At 45.9% G+C, this 17,284-nt stretch overlaps 1 protein-coding gene across 3 annotated transcripts; it reads left to right on the top strand.

Moving 5' to 3' along the window:
* The first annotated feature begins 5,796 nt into the window (after positions 1–5,796).
* Positions 5,797–17,013, top strand: ACADS (acyl-CoA dehydrogenase, C-2 to C-3 short chain). Of its 3 annotated transcripts, none has more exons than XM_015429595.1 (10): positions 5,797–5,855; positions 7,775–7,953; positions 9,734–9,883; positions 10,067–10,178; positions 11,463–11,614; positions 11,958–12,128; positions 14,096–14,233; positions 15,064–15,159; positions 15,345–15,401; positions 15,719–17,013. In XM_015429595.1, the coding sequence occupies exons 1-10, from the start codon at positions 5,807–5,809 to the stop codon at positions 15,869–15,871; spliced, it is 1,257 nt and encodes a 418-aa protein (XP_015285081.1). In that variant the 5' UTR covers positions 5,797–5,806; the 3' UTR covers positions 15,872–17,013. The 3 variants fall into 3 exon arrangements, with proteins under 3 accessions (XP_015285081.1, XP_015285083.1, XP_015285082.1); XM_015429596.1 differs by lacking the exon at positions 5,797–5,855 and adding an exon at positions 5,890–5,966; XM_015429597.1 differs by lacking the exon at positions 14,096–14,233.
* The last annotated feature ends 271 nt before the right edge of the window (positions 17,014–17,284 follow it).

The raw sequence follows: 17,284 nt of genomic DNA, 5'->3' as shown, positions 1-17,284 counted from the left end.
CTGCCCTTGATACAAGCTCCCCAGGTCATATTTGTTGGGATTGGTTAGCACTGTTGTGGAAACTTGTATTCCCTCTGAGAGGGCTGTCATTCTGATACAGTAACTGCATTCCTGGATTGCTTGCTAAGGAGATAAGAAGTGTGCTTCTGCTATGTCGACCAAGGAGGAAGCAGATGTAATCGGAGCCTCCATCCAAAGAATGGGGCATTTAAGCATATACTTTCATCAAATGGGCCAATCACTCAAGCAGCTATGAATCCTCCCAAATTTGCCATGTTAAAACTATCTTAATCATTCCTACACAACAATTGTGTGGGTGACGGAGGGGGGTTGTTTATGATATCTGGCACCCTAGGCCTGCCTAGTGAATCTGGGCCAAAACGTTAGTCTCCGTGACTTATAGTCATCACCTTCCATTTGTGTGTGTGTTCCTTCTTATCCCTGTGGAGGACAAAGGGAGAAATGGGGCTTGTATCATTCCTTGGGTGGAATGCAAATTTGGAACACTTGGAAACAGGGAACAGTAGCAGAAATTGATTGGAGAGGCATTGAATGGTATGTGACGGGATTGTGGTGCGAGGGTCATGTTTACCATCAAGTATCTGCCCTGTAGCATCAAACTGTTAGGCTGGGTGTTGGTCTCATGTTGTTTTTGACAAAGATTACTGTTTTTGTGTTCTTACACTCATGGTTGGATGTCACTCACCTCTGCATGTCCCAAGTATTGGATGCAGTCCTTGGAGTAATAATCAACATCCTTCACCACCACTACAAAATAAAGGAGACCTAGTAATAAGGGGACAGCTGTATTCTGTTAGCAGTTCCCGTTGTCAAGCACCAGCAAATGTCATGGTCTGTTGTGGGGACCTCTTCTGTTTTTTATTATGAGTTATCCTAAAAGCACACCAGACTCAGGCAAGGTATTAAAGTATTTCTCAGTGCCACTGATTTTTGGGTGCTTGCTTCTGATGACAATATAAGACTGGTTATGCAGTATTATGTGACCAAATTACCAGCAAGGGGGTGGGGGACCAGTTGCAGTGCTATCAGAATGGAGACCCAGCACAACTTTTTGGCTCTGAATTGGACACAGACAATTCCCCACTTGTCTTCTTTTGCAGCTAGCTTTCTGTTCTGTCGTGGGTTTTGGCTGAGCGTATGTCCATGTCTTGGTCTCTGGGTTTCTCTGTGTCTGTAGCCCAGCGGAGGGCCCTAGGAGTTGTTCCCTTTATGTGTAGGAAGAATGGTAGCAAGTCCAGAAGATTTCTCCCAAGTATATTTTTCTGTCAAGGTATTTTTCCACAAAGAATGGCCGAAGTGTCAATGAAATTGTCTGTGATTCCCCCCCTTCTCCTCTTCCAACTTCACCCCCATGGTTGACTTTATCATCTTGTTTCTCTCCTGGACCATAGTAAGCTCTAGCTGACTTATTTGTATAAAATGTTATTTTGTCACAAGCAATAGTAATTAAAAAACCCAAAATTTACACTTGATTCTCGTCTTATTTAGTTCATGTTTTTAGGGGCAGTGGGTGGGAGATCTACATATTATGATTTTAGAAATCAGAGGATTCTGAAAATGGAGCCATTCAATTCCAGCCTACACATAGATGGGCAATAAGTTGTTTAGATGTTCTACCTTGAAACATATAAGTGACTGCTGATAATAAGCTTTCAGCATTACTTTCCTGTTTTAAGATTGCACAGGAACAGTGGTGAAAATTTCCCGTTCAGAAATGTTTGGTTGCTGAAGCCATGTGGAATGTGGGCCAAGATGTGTCTTCTTCCTACCTGACTGTCATGTGTGTGGTCAGGTGTGGAAAAAGCTTGTCATTAACTATGCCCAGCAGATTCCAGTTGCCATGGCAGAAGGACCCAAAGGTAGCCCTCCATTTGACATACCTAATGCAACTACTTGGTGGTATCAACTGACACAGTTCAGTGAAGTGCCAGCCCTCAGGTGTTTGGTTTTTATTGATTCTTACCTGCTTTCAGCATATTAATGTAATGACAAGATGTGAATTTAAAATGTTACTCTAATAATGTGAGAGTTTGTACAAAGTTAGAATTGTTTGAAGACGTCTTTGTCAGATTAGGATCTGGCCTAGTTCATGGATATACAGCAAAATTGGGACGCTCAGCATGTATAATTGACATATGAAGAGAACACCAAGATCAATTATTCATGTTCTGGAAGGAAAACCTTCATGTCATAATAACAATTTGTAGATGGAACCCATGTAGAGTATTCAGATTTTCAAAACATGCATTAAACCTGACTTGTTGCAGACAGGGTTCTTATGTTTTCCTTCCGAAATGTGACTTACATCTAGGATACGCATCTCATTGAGTTCAAGTTTAAATATACAAGTCAAGTATTACAAGATGCATGGACTAAAATAATTTCAAGTATTTTTGAATTTAAAAATGTATGTATGATCACAATTCTGGAACAACTTACACTTTCATGTCAGATTAGATTGGATTTATTAGTGCACCTATTGAAGTGCCTGTGTGCACCCGCTAACTGTGCGCAAATTGATTTAATGCCTGTGAGCACATTTTGTGACTTCAAAGCTGCTTGTTTGGCTCATGTTATTGGATATATATAGGGATTGCATTACAAAAGACATAGGGACTTGGTTAGCATTAAAATTGTATTTTAATGATATACAGATAATTCTTATAGTTACTGAAAATTGGCATTCTCTTCATTTGCTAGTTCATGAATAGGCAGCCCTCAGCACACATGCCAAATAGCAGCTTGGCATGCAGGGCTGGTTCTCCGCCCAAGGAACAGAAGTGACCCCCTGAGGAGCTGGCAGCATCCCTGGGCCTCAGCTGGCTCCCAGTATGACTAGCCAAGTATATTCCTTGTCTCATCTGATATTTGGCAGGACACCGACACCTTCAGTACAGGCAGATGTTGCAGGGGGTTTGGTGACCAGGTAGAAAAGCTTGCCTACCCCCAACCTGGATGGCCTACAAAGCCCTGACCTACAAGTAGGGCTGCCAGCCACAGGTTGGGAAATACTTGGTGATATTGGGGATGGAGCCTGAGGAAAGGGTGGATTTCAGTAGGATGTAATGCCATATATTCCACCTTCCACAGCAGGCATTTTCTCTAGACAAACTGATCTCTGTCATCTGGAGATCACTTGCAATCCCAGGAGATCTCCAGCCACCACTTGGCAAGATTTATTCCATGCACAGGTCACTCTTTAAATCTGGTGGGCCGTTCAGCTGTGGATTACTGCCTTGATGCAGTGAACTGTTTTGGCATTATCAATGAAATTTATACCTTCTTTTCATCCACCACCTGGAGGTCGGCAAACCTACCTACAAGCCCTGACTTGGATGGCCCAAGCTAGCCTGATCTCATCAGATCTCAGAAACTACGCAGGTCGTCCCTGGTTAGTATTAGGATGAGAGACCACTAAGGAAGTCCAGGGTAATGGCAAACCACTTGTCTCTTGCCTTGAAAACCCCATGAGGGGGCCACCGTAAGTCAGCTGCGAGTTGACAGCGCTTTCCACCACCACTCAAACAGGTATTTCAAAAGAAAGTTAAAAACTGCCCAGCTGGGTCATATAAAAGATTCTGCTAGCTCAGCATGCGGTTTCAATTCCAAGCAGTACCCAGACTAGACATATAACATTTCTAGAAATTTCGAAGCCATGGGGGAAGAGATCATGGCTTCTCTTCCCCTTTTTATAATTGAAGGATTGAGGGGTACTGGAAAGATGTGCAGTACTTTTTCTTATCAAGCCTACAATTATTTTAACAACACAATACCCATAATTTATAGCTTAGCATATAAAACGGTACAATTTGGTATATTTATGGCATTTAGAAATGTAAAGTAAAGGTAAAGGTTCCCTTGCTCGAAAGCCAGTGGAATCTGACTCTAGGGTTGCGGTGCTCATCTCCGTTTCAAAGCCAAAGAGCCAGCGCTGTCCGAAGACGTTTCCGTGGTCATGTGGCCGGCATGACTAAACACCAAGGCGCACGGAATGCTGTTACCTGAAGTGGGCTGTTACCTGAAGTGGGAAGGTAACAGCTACTTGCATCACACTCCGTGGCCTGTCAACCCAGTGCCTGATTCCTCCTGCTCCACCCTGGGGCTGTCATTCCACTCCGTGGCCTGTCATCCCAGTGCCTGAACACTCCTGCTCCACCCTGGGGCGGCTGTCGTTCCAGTGCCAGAATACTCCTGCTACTCCCAGGGGCTGTCATTCCAGAGATCGTAATGGAAAATTCATTCCGCATTTTCTTTGCAACTCTTCTTGTGCTGTAATGTATAAAGGAGTCCATGCAAGTCTAGTCAGCATTCCTAGCTCCCATTATTTCCAATGGGCCTTCAAGCCTCTCCCATTGTTTACAATGGGCAATCCTGTCCTGTCCTTTTAGTACATCCCGCTGCAGGTGGAGGAGTGGGGAATCAAGCCTGGTTCTCCCAGATGTGGCGAACACACAGTATGGTTTTGATTTTTTTTAAAAAAAGATAATGCCATGTTTCAGGCAAGCTGAGAAGAGAGAAAGTAGCAAGCCTGCTCAGCCTCTCAGGATCACTGGGTGTTCTCTGATTAGTAGACACTTGTCAGGTGACAGGTCCTTTTAAATAGTGCTGGATTGGGAATTCAATCTAATGGGGTTTGTGTGATGTTTTGCAAATCTGCACAGTTGCTGATTCTCCTTGGCACTTTAGCTGTTTGTATTTTATGTATTAACCAGAACCTCTCTTCTTCACCCCTGATCATGATACTGGAGAAATGTTCTCTCTTTCTGGAATAATCTGTGTGCGCTAGATCCCTCTAGGTCTGCCTCATTTCTCCTGCGCTCTTTTTGATGTCGTGACCTTTTACACATATCCAGTACTCATACACTCATTTAGCAGACCAGAAAAGCACTACGGCTTGAGATCGTGCAGGGCTGCTGGACTTTGCTCTCTCCCTGGCAACTAAAAGCCACTTTGAACAAAAGGGATTTGTCCTGCTTCTGGAAGACCTCTACATTGGGGCTTTGATGAGGTTAGGAGCAGGGCTTCCAGACAGATGTTAAGCCCCAGTGCCTCTTTTTTTTAAATAAACAAAAAAGCACAAATGATCAAGCTCTGTCTAAGAGCTTTGCAGCGTGTGTGGGCTGTCATCTTTGCAAACTCCCAAGGAATCAATCCAGCCGACAGAGATCAGCCCCCCAGGAGAAAATGGCAGTCAGCTCTATGGCTCTGGACTCCCATTGAAGCCCCCCCCACCACGGCCCAGCCTTCCTCAGGCTCCACCCCCGACCTTTCCAGGTATTTCCCAACCCGGAGCTGGCAACCCTACCCCCCCCCCACACACACAGCGTGGTTTTCAGAGGGGGGGGGGGGGGGGGAGAGGCAGGACCCCTCCCCCGTAACGCTTTGGGGCTCTCCTGCTGAGTGGGTGCGGGGAACCCGAGCTGGGCCTGGGCTTCCCCCCGACAAAACGCTTTAAAAACAGAAAGGTACAGTTTGGCCTCCCGTCAGTTTCATGGCTGAATGGAGATTTGAACCTCCGTCCTGCTCTCTGCACCGTGCAAAATCTGGAACAGCTCGATCCGAGTCCAGTAGCACCTGTGTAAATGGAGTTTCTTTGCAATTTTCTTTTTTAACAACAATTAATCGTGATCCTAAACTAAAGTGGACTTGAAGTCTTTTTGCGGCTGAGGAAAGAAATGGCCGTGAGGGGGCGGGGAAGTCAGCAGCTCATTAATAGTAACGAGGAGGCGGTGGAGGCAGGCCGCAGGAGGCGAGGCTGACAGGCAGGCTGCGTTCCTTCCCCGGTATGGCGGCGGCTTCCCTCTTGGCGTGTCGGTGGGGCTCCGTAGGAAGAGGCAAGTCGAAGAAAACCCCTCGCTCCCTCTCCGGCGCTGTCTCTTGGTATGCGCCAGTTGTCCCCAGGGGTTCGTAGAAAGGCCTGGCGCGTACCAAGATGGTAAAGCGGGGTGAGCTTCAGTTGTGAGGGAAGTTTGGGCGGGTGGTCCATGGAGGTTGCAAGGAAAACTCTTCTCATGAGAGGGAACCGGGAGAAGAGCGTTTGAACCCGTGAAGGGCACTTCGTAGTGCCGTTGGGTATTCTGTTGTGTAAACTTGGCCTATGGAGAATGGCAGCACAGGGAGCATGGGGACCTTGGCCTGGGGAAGATGGCTTTGGGATGCCAGCCTCCAGGGGAGACCTGGGGATCCACCGGAATAACAGCTCATCCCCAGATAACAGAGATCAGCTTCCCTGGAGAAAACAGATGCTTTGGAGGGTGGACTCTATGGCATCACACCCCACTGAAATCCCTGTCCTCCCCAGGCTCCACTCCCAGATCTCCAGGAGTTTCCCAATCTGGATCTGGCAACCCCATCCCCCCATCCCCTGCTGGTGGCCAGGGGGGACCTGGCAACCTTAGCTCAGATGTTAACACATCAAATACTGTGCTAGATGATGTACAATTAAGAACAACAAAGCCATTTGAAAGGACAGGACCACCAGAGGGAGGGGGAAGGGGTGAGTTGGTGGGCGGGAGAGCCGGGCAAAGCTTAATTTGAAACTCTGGCTTGGCATTTAGACTATAGCCCGGAACATGTAATGCTGATTAAACATCTATCCACTTCCATGTGCTGGGGCAGTATATCTCTGGATATCAGATACTGGAGACAACTGTGGTTTGCTGGAAGAGATCAGTGGGCCAACTTTATAGCAAAGACGTTTTCCCCTGAAACAGACACAGTTGGTCTCCCTGCTAGAGTCAATGCACCCCAGAGATTAGAAAAAAGAACTCCCAGATTGGGGTTTATAGATAAGAGAGTGCCAGCTGGTATTCGACTTACCTATAAAGGATAGGACGACCCTAGAAGTACAGGTCAAGTTTCCTGTATGATATTGCAGGGGGATTTTGCAGCCCACCCCTTGAGTCATACAGCACAGAATGTCTTGGGACATCTCTGGATAAAGCACTTTGGGGGGATGTTCACTCTTGATCAGAAGGAGGTGGTACATTTAGAGGAAAAGTGCATGAAGGGCCAGAGAAAATGGTAATGGGCAGGGGGAGGAGGCTGGGTGATGTAGTAGTTTGGTTACACTCAGGTCCTGTGGTGTTCAGTTTTGGCTAGATTGGCCAGGGAGTAAGAAAGCAAGCCTCACTCTGTCTTTGCCCCAGATGTTGATGGGAGAGGTGGGATCTTTGAGAGGGACATAAGGCGCTATTCACCTTTCTTCTCTGTTGGCAAGGAACTTTTGGGTGTGGGTTGCTCTCTGTCAGGTTGCAAATCCTCTCCAAGCAATTGACCTGGTTGTAAAACAGAAGGGATCTTTTCAGGCAACTCAGCTCTTGCCCCTTCTATAAAGCAGGGTAATATTGCTGCAGTGGATACTGTAAAAAAGGGTGTGGATGTGTGTGTGTGTGTGTGTGTGTGTGTGTGTGTGTGTGTGTGAGAGAGAGAGAGAGAGAGAGAGAGAGAGAGAGAGAGAGAGAGAGAGAGAGAGAGAGCACTGAACATTCTGGGGGTGAGTTTGGTTAAGTATTTGCTACATGCTGTTTTGGTAGCTGCAGTGGATGTGCCAATGGCTAGTTATCTTCTCTCGTCTCTGTCTTTGGTTGAATGCTCAGGACTTTAATCTTGTCTTTCTGATGGAAGAAACTGAAAGGTTCAGAATGGGAGATTCTTCCTATAGTTCAGGAGCTGGTGCTTGCAGGAAACATGCAAAAAAAAAAGCAGCACCCCTCCAACTTCAATAGAGGATTTTTTTTTCTCATCCCACCAGGATTTCCTTTTGCAGCTCGAACTTTCCAATGTATACGACATCTGCACACTGTATACCAGACAGTAGAATTGCCAGAGACTCACCAGATGCTCCGCCAGACATGCCAGGACTTTGCTGAAAAAGAGCTGGCTCCTATTGCTGCTGAGCTGGATAAGGAGCACCGCTTTCCTACTGATCAGGTACCAAACACTTGCTGCGTCTTTATGCAGCATGTTGCTTTGTTTTATGTAGCATCCTGGATGCCTCTGAAGGACTTTCTTGCAACCAAGCGGGTTCATCAAATAGAGAAGTGTGTGTCTCAAGACTGAGCCAAATGTCCCAATTGCCTTTAGTATCGTTATATTTGTCGGGATCTGGATCTTAATGCTGCCCAAATCAAGGAAAACATTTTTCATATTCATACCTATGTCTCTGCCAGAGGTAAAGGTGTTTTCACTATTATTTATTTACATTATTTCTAGTTTGATTTTCTTCCAAAGAACTCAGGGCAGCTTTTAGAAACCCAGCATTCTACACTCAAGACTAGACTACTTCAGTGCACTCTACGTAGGTCTCCCATGTAGTTAACTTTGAAGACTCCAGTTGGTGCAAAACACCACAGTTCAGTTATTATCAGGAGCTAAGCAGAACATACACATTACTCCCATTCTGCAGATACTCCATTGGCTACCTGTCAGTTACTGGGTTCAATTAAAGGTATTGATTTTCACATACAAAACCCTTCATGGCCTTGGTTCCTGATACCTGTGGGACCATTTTTCACTGTATGCTCCACCATGACAGCTTTGCTGACTGGAACAAGGTATCGTCCAGGTGTCACTATGCAAATAGGCAAAGTCAACAACTTTACACATTACAACAACTTTACACAACAACAATACACATTTATTCTCTGTCATAGCCCCCACCTTAGGAAATTGCAAGCCTGTTGAGATCAGGAAGGCTCCCATCTGGGAGGGCCTTTTTACACAGGTAACCAGGGCTATACTGTAGCAAAATGGTTCAGAAAGATGCTCTGGGACTGTGTGTAGTGCATAATGTCTATTGCTGTAAGTATGATCCTGCTATGTAATTTCTGCATTGTCTGACATGTCATGTTAATGCTTATGCTTCGTTTTAGCTCTGTTTTCAGATTGCTGTATTCGTTGGATGTTCCATCCACTTGATTATATTTGACTTAAACTCTATAATCCAAGTCTCAGTAAGAAAATAGAACTATAAGATCAGCTGACTTCCGCAATCTGTGTAAATGTTCATAATTTCATGCAGATTCAGCTGTTTGGTGCCTCAGTGGCTGAGCCTCCTTGCCCTTCCTCGATGAACGGAAGCAAGAGAGTCAAGATATACACATTTTTCCACGTTTTGTTTTCTTGCTTCTGTTCATCATGGAGAGGAGCAAGGACGACCTGCATGGGGGGCACTGAAGCCTTTGCTGTTGGCGTCTTAATTAATCCTGCTTGTGAGTTAGTGCCAGTTCTTCTGTACACCTGTTTTCAGGACATCTGAAGGGCTTGGCTTTTTAAGTGAAAGGTGAGGTTCTCAGGAAGCTGAATTCTGCTATATTCTGAGCTTTCCTGCAGATGGAATTGCAGCCTACAGCTTGTGCTTGATTTTAATTGTGATTTATAGAATGCTGCCTTACACAAAGGCTCAATAAACTGAATTTTAAAGTCAACAAATAATAAATTTTAAAGTAAGCAGTGACTAATAAATTTTAAAGTCAACAAAAAATAAATTGTGCAGCTTATGGTGGTTTTTATTACCGCAATATGTGTAGTACTGCAATTGAACAACTTGCTATGGATCTCCTGAGGGAATAAACTATTATTTGAGCTGGAGAGTCATTTGAATTCTGCCAATTCCACCCACGTTTCTTTAATGTTGTTTTTAACCTGGACATTGTTGCCACTTCAGTTTCTCCTCCCTTAATGAGCTCTGTCACCTGTTTTCTCTATCCAGATCAAGAAAATGGGGGCTCTTGGACTACTAGCTATGGATGTGCCAGAGAAATACATGGGAGCAGGACTTGATTACCTCGCGTATTCCATTGCCGTGGAAGAGATCAGTCGGGGCTGTGCATCTACAGGTGTCATCATGAGTGTCAATAATGTAAGCTGTCTTTCTGCTGTGTGAGACACCCTGGGGTTCTTCCTCTAGGCCTGGAGATTGAAGCTGCTGTTCTACTTTGAATGGGGCAGATATCTATTGTGATGTAGGGAGAGTGGATTGTGTGATACTCTTGTTGATGGTGGTTTATAATCTGAAGGTCATATTCCTTTTATTTGTCTTAAGTCCCTCTATTTAGGACCGATTCTGAAGTTTGGGTCTGAAGACCAGAAACAAAAGTGGATTGCTCCATTCACCAGTGGGGAAAGAGTGGGTTGCTTGGCCCTCAGTGAACCAGGTAACTTGGGCATTCAGATTCTTTGCTGGATTATGGTGTTCCTCTGGGCCAGAGACGTTTGTGGGCTTTGCTCATGGGGGATAATGTATCTTGAGAGGTCAGAGAACTGCAGATGAAAGGGGTGGATGCAGACTGGGGTGTTAGCAATAGACAGGGCTGTATTCTTGCTAAAGAACAAAACATAACTGCACCCAGGTAATCTTGTTCTATCACCTTCTTGTGCCCAATTTGATTATTTCCATTTTGCATAATTTATTCTGGTTTCCCAAGTCAAAGGAAATAGCAAGGTGGTATTTAAGGCACAAAGGCCCATCTCCTGGAATGCTAATTCAGCTATCTCTCATGCCTGAGAGCAGTGGATATTACCTGCAGACTGAAATATAACATTGTAGACATAAAGGCTAGGACCGTGTGTTATTTTTATGAAAACTGAAATTCTCACGATGCTAAATTGTGTAGTGAGTCCCTTGTTCTGCTCATTTTCTGTGTCCATGTAGAATACATCCAACCCTGATTGCAAGTTCTCTTAAGAACAAATTTAGAGTCCAGTGGCACCTTTAAGACCAACAAAGGTTTATTCAAGGTATGAGTTTTCATGTGCATGCACACTTTTTCAATTATTTGAAAAGTGTGCATGCACACGAAAGCTCATCCTTTGAATAAACCTTTGTTGGTCTTAAAGGTGCCACTGGACTCTAAATTTGTTCTACTGCTTCAGACCAACACGGCTAACCATTTGAAGCTCTCCAAGATGTAGCTATGTTGCTCCAGTGTCCTTTTAACTAAGGCTGGACAATTGACTATTAGAATCAGGCAGGCAAAACACTCAGTACAGGAGCTGTTATGATTTACCAAGGCTTTTCAGAGCAGGCTAAGCCTGTTAGGAGACAGTCATTGGGGTGCAGGATAGCATTAGCAGTGCGGGGAGACCAGCAGCGGAAACTGCTTGCAAGTTAGTGGTGATGAGCAGTAAGAAAAGAAAGAAGGCCAACAGTAGAGGCCCAGTCTGGCCGATGCACCTATTTGGTGAAGAAGAAATGCTCTCTGAGCCTTGTGCAAGCTCCTGTACTATGATCCGGTAGCTACCTAAATGTGAGTGAGCCAGGTTTCTTAATGGTATTAAACACATGGCCCTTATAAGTTGCTACAATCATTTGTTGTCAGTGGAAGAGCTCAAGGCCGCTGAGGGGGAATGCTCTTGAGGTGGGGGCACTGCAGCCCCTGGCTAGCACAAGAGCAAGATCTGGCATGTTCATTTTTTGTCTTGCATGATGCCTCGCCAAGGAAATGGCAGCGATGCAGGAGCCGCTTCAACAGTGGCCCGGCTCGTTGGCAACAAGTGGGTCTTAAACGGCACCAAAGCCTGGATCACCAATGCTTGGGAAGCCAGTGCGGCTGTGGTGTTTGCCACCACAGACAAATCCCTGAAACACAAGGTAAGCACTCCAAATGGGTATTTGCTTGGCGGGAACACGCCGGAGCTTCACAGTCACACGTGGGAGTTCAGAACAGAGAGGCTGGCTCTTGGGGGCTTGAGAGGGATCTGAGAACCATTGCCCCTCACTACAGTAAATCTGCTCTCATTTTCCCTCTGCCTGGTTCCTTCACTACTCTGCCAGGGGGGTGGCGGCATGAGGTGAGTGGTGGGACAAGCTTGTTTTTGTGCACCTTTTTGTCCCTTTGAGCAACCTGCACAACCAGCTGAACTAAACACAGTGAGCTAGCTTGTGTACCTTGCATGGTGCTCTGGACTATACTGAAAGTTGTCGCTTTTTTCAGGGTATTAGTGCCTTCCTTGTTCCAATGCCAACCCCGGGCTTGTCTCTGGGCAAGAAAGAAGACAAACTAGGAATCAGAGCATCATCCACTGCCAACCTCATCTTTGAGGACTGCTGTATTCCCAAGGACAACATGCTGGGGGAGCAGGGAATGGGCTTCAAAATTGCCATGGTGAGTGAATTGAGAATCATAGAATCACAGAGTTGGAAGGGGCCATACAGGGCACCTAGTCCAACCCCCTGCTCAATGCAGGATCAGCCTAGAGTATTCCTGACAAGTGTTTGTCCAGCCGCTGCTTAAAGACTGCCAGTGCGGGGGAGCTCACCACCTTCCTAGGCAGCTGATTCCACTGTGGCACAACTCTTACTGTAAGAGTGCAACCTCTTTTGAGAAGTACATCATGCAAACTCTTCCATTATGATTTGGGAATGAGAGATCAGACAATTTATATCAAGGGATAAGGGAGTACTGTTGACCAGCACCATGCCTTCTTGATTATTGGCACACAGGGTTGGCCTGTCTTTCTAGCCACCCAAGGGGCAATACGGGCCTATTAGCTGAAAGCTGTGATGGAACACCCATTCAAACAGTATGAAGAGGTCTTCGAATATTTATTGTTTCTTTTATACCCCCCTTTTCCTCCCAATGGGGACCCAAAATGGCTCACATTTTTCTCTTTATCTCCATTTTATCCTCACAACAACCCTGTGAGGTAGTTTAGGCTGAGAGTATGTGACTGACCCAAAGTCACCCAGTAAGCTTCCATGATAAGAGTGGAGATTAGAACCTGGGTCTCCCAGATCGTAGTAAGACACTCTGACCACTACACCACTCTGACTCTTTTTTGAATATCAGGCTTACTATAGCTACCCTCTCTCTGGCAGAATGGAAGCTTGAGGCATTCCTTCAAAGATCTTAGTGATGACAAGGTGCTCAGTGGGATTTAGTGGGTGGAGAGAAAGAATGTGTGCTTCTGGAGGTGGGGCAGGTGTGAGTTTGGAGGAAACTGCTGTTGGGTTTTTGTAGAGGTGGGAGATGGACAGGAAGCAGGGTGAGAAATGAGAAATCCCCTTTAGTGTCAATTTCCAGAGATGTTTGGCTGCTTTATCCATTGGATTGCCCAGACATGGCCTGCTGCTAAGCAGTTACTCCTGTATCTTTCAAACATTTTGAAACGAGAATGCAACCTCTTTTGAGAAGTACATCATGCAAACCCTTCCATAATGATTTGGGAATGAGAGATCAGACAAACTAGGTAGAGAAATGCAAGGAGCTCTCGACTGAGGCTGCAGGGCTATGATGTGCCACTGTGTCCTCCTGAGAGAAGCTAAGAATGGAAGAAGCCCTATCAGTGTCTGGTTTGGAGAGCCAAAGGTTGGGGTCATTGACATGCATATGAAGTTGCCTTGTATGTAGCCTTGCCATTTGCCTACCTGCCATGGGTAAGCCCCCCCCCCCCGGCCCCAGTCCCCCACCTTTGAGAAAGTGCAAAATAGGAGAAAAAACAGCCTTCATAGTAACACTCTAGAAATTACCTTGTCTCTATGGTCTTTACCATTTACCTAGAGTGTCCTGTCACATCCCACTGAAACTCCACCCTCTAACAGCAATGCCCTTAAAATTTCTCAGTATTTGTCACGGCAGTGTTGGCAACCCTAGTTGTGAGGAGTCAGACTAACCATTAGTCCATCTAGCTTAGTACTGTGACTCAATCCTCAGGGTCTCAGGCACAGAAAAGTCTTTCTTAGCCCTGCTATTTGAGGTCCTTTAGCTGGAGATGCCAGGGACTGAACCCAGAATCTTTGGCATGTAAATGATGTGCTCTGTCTGAGAATTCTAGGCATCCTCTTCAAATGAGAGTTTCCAGGGTTCTTCGTGGGGCAGCCACATCAATTAGTATGGTCAACATAACATAAGTAGCACAAATCTGTCCTGCATTTCTCCACTTCCATCATGATTTATTAGGGAGCAGGGCACCCCAGGTAACACACTAGTAATTGTTTGTATTCACTAGCAATTTTGGATTTCCTGAGTAGTTTCCATTCCCATGTGTTTTGGAACAAGTGGGGGTTGGGAGAACCCTGAAAGGTAATTCTTTCTCTCCTCTCCTCATTCCTCCCCTGCCATCTGTTTTTCAGCAAACCTTGGACAATGGCAGGATTGGAATTGCCTCACAGGCCCTGGGAGTAGCCCAGGCAGCTCTAGACTGTGCAGTGGATTATGCTGAGAAGAGGATGGCTTTTGGTGCTCCCATCACTAAGCTGCAGGCCATTCAGGTACTGTTGCCAGGTGTCTTGGGAGCCCCCTTGAATATTGAAATATGTAAAATTTCTTTTTTTGGGGGGGAGGTAGAAGGTTGGGGAGGGGGAGTGTGTGTGGCGGTATTTTTTAAGTCACACTTCTCAAAGTCCAGTTGGATTATGAGGGGTCAGTACTGGAATTGGTTTACAAATTGCAGCGTGGTTCTTGGGGCTTTGTTATAGCCTATTGGGCAGGGAGCAGAGGCAGACAATTCTGTACCCAAATCAGACAATCCAAAAGGTGACCCATGCCCTCCCATTAGTGAACTTGGGACCATAATCCTCTGGGAAGCTGAGCTGCACAAGAGCTTGAGGGAGGCAAGGGCATGAGGGGAACAACTATTCAGTCAAGTTTTCCAAGGACTTCCTGGTGGATTGTGCTCCCTAGGGCAGGTGCTCTGTTTTCCATTGACCCGTTACCCCACCCTTTAACCTGACCTAGCTGTGTTAGTTGGGCTGCCTTAGAATCTGCGTTTAGTTTTGTATCTTGCGAACATGGGGTTGGATATGGTACAAGCATAAATGTAAGAAAAAGACCACAGTAGCCACTTGCACCAAGTCACTTATTGTATCCGCATTTGCATTTCCATGCGCATTAAGATCTTGTGGAACCAATTTCTTGGCCCTGTAATATATAGGGAGGAAGGTGCTAGATGTGGCACACAATCTTGCACAAGCAGAGCAGCACTAAGTCTGTTAACATTTCTGCTTGTGCATCAGTCTATCCAAGTCAGTGTTTTAGTGTGTGTGTAAAAAAAAAAAAGCACTGGAGGATAGTTGTAATTCAGGCATCTGTACATCTGCAGTTCAAGTTGGCTGACATGGCCCTGGCGCTTGAGAGTGCTCGTCTGCTGACCTGGAGAGCGGCTATGCTGAAGGACAATGGGAAGGCCTACACCAAGGTAATGTATTTTGTGTGTGTGTGTGGGGGGGTGTTCTTTCAGGTGTCCAAAAAAGCAATGTAAAGGGCAAGCAGCTCATTGGGCTTCCACTCCTGCAAAGCCCAGGGAAATGGGGATAGCTTCCAGGGCAATAGGCCTTCCCCCATTCCACAGCACAGCTGCCCCAACTATCCCTTTTTCAACAGGAAGCGGCAATGGCCAAGCTGGCTGCTTCTGAGGCTGCAACTGCTATTTCCCATCAGGTAAGCAGCTCTGTGCATGCAGTGACTGAGGACCTGAGGTGGGGGGAGGCTTTCCCTGTTGCAGATGTCCTATTGGTTTGTGAGGGACAAACAGAGCCCTCAGCAAAAGCTTTGGAGTGTTTTCATTGTTCTGACCAGAAAGCAACACAGCAGCTACACTGTGCGGGAGTGATTTACATGACTATTTCAAACCTGCAGACCTGGTGGGAGTCAGGTTGGGTCCCCTGGAAACTGTTTCCCAGCTTGTGCAGTCTGTGCTTCCCCCTTTTGTCCAACCCCAGGCTCATCTTGGTGTCGGTTAAATGCTTTGATTTCAGGCTATCCAGATACTGGGAGGGATGGGCTACGTGACGGAAATGCCAGCAGAACGGCACTATCGTGATGCTCGAATCACTGAGATCTACGAGGGAACCAGTGAGATACAGAGGCTGGTGATTGCAGGGCAACTGCTGAAGGAGTACCGAGGTTGAAGTTGCAAGGCTGGGGTAGGGGGAGACTTGCATTTAAGTGCCCCTTGATAGTAGACTGTGCCTTGGGCAAAAAGTACTTGTCAGCTGGGTGCCAGGGGCCAAGCCCTCTCCTTTGGTCATTGACCTTTTATGGGACTATGCAAAACCTGACCGGCCCAACTGCTTGGGAAATTTTGATTGTTCTGAAATGGTAGGACATGACACCTGTTAGGCTAACAGTAGCTAATCAGGGCACATGAGCCTTTTGAGAGAGGGCCCACAGTTCATTGGGTGAGTCTGTTTGGCTTGATGTTCAAGCTGCCTTTTTACAGAAATTGCACAATAAATACTGGGATGGCAGCTTTGTGCTGCAGGAGAACCAATCTTCATATCTCTGGGGAAAACGAGGAAAAGTGATGATGGTCTGACTCTCCTTGCACTATATCTTCAGGATGTATTGAATGAACCTGATTGTTTAACTGACATCTGTGTGAAGTATCAGAGTTACTTCAGCTGCTTGAGGGAGGTGGCGAAGTTGCAACTTGCAGAGCAAGTGAAGAAAAACCATAATTTGTACTGTCTTTTCATCAGTCTATTTCTGGAATGAAAGGGTGGGTAGGATTGGGGTACTGATACTTCCTTCAAGCACCAAAGAGCTCCTTCACTACCACAACAATCAGAGCCTGGGTACTCCGAGTGTGGCTGTACAATAGGGCAGCTGTAGTATTTAACCTCTACCTCTCTGCTGTAGCCAGTTCATTGGATTACAGTAAGTAAAGGTAAAGGTTTCCCTTGCTCGAAAGCCAGTCAAATCCGACTCTAGGGGACGGTGCTCATATATAACCTATATAGCTTATTCACCAGTTGTAGCCATCAACCATGGTAGCCAAGTGGCACTTTACACAGGCAGAGGCAAATGATGAGGTAATCAAGGCAGGAGGAGCTTGTTGTCTTTCTGTCCTGCTTGTGAGCTTCCCTGAGACAGATGCCCGGGGGGGGGGGGGGCAAAGCAGATGGGCTTCCAAGTCTGTTCCAGCAAAGCATGTGCTTTGGGGGGGTGGGGAGAAGAGACAGTACTTTACCTGCATTGGCAACAAAAATTTACATACCAAGAGTGGATCAAATTATCACAATCTATTATCTTTTTCCAATAAAAATATTCTCCATCCACCTCTTTAAAAGAAGTGCTATCTGTCTCAATAACTGTTCTTCATGTCCCTGCCCAAATTTAGAAAGAGAAACGTTCTATAGCCCTCGCTTCCTAGATTATGCAAGGACACTAGGCTCACTGACACCATGAAATGTGGCTTCTAGCAGAGTCTAATACTTTTAAATTTAAAAAAGAAGACGGCTCAAGGCCTTGCAGCTGAGGGTAACATCTTACTGGGCAACGGGTGTGTCTAAGACTAACATGAGTCAAGACCTCAAATATGA

This window comes from Gekko japonicus, unplaced genomic scaffold, assembly GCF_001447785.1.
Source record: "Gekko japonicus isolate JY-2015 unplaced genomic scaffold, Gekko_japonicus_V1.1 scaffold409, whole genome shotgun sequence".
Taxonomy (NCBI): Eukaryota; Metazoa; Chordata; class Lepidosauria; order Squamata; family Gekkonidae; genus Gekko; species Gekko japonicus.
This window is presented reverse-complemented; position numbering and strand designations above follow the sequence as displayed.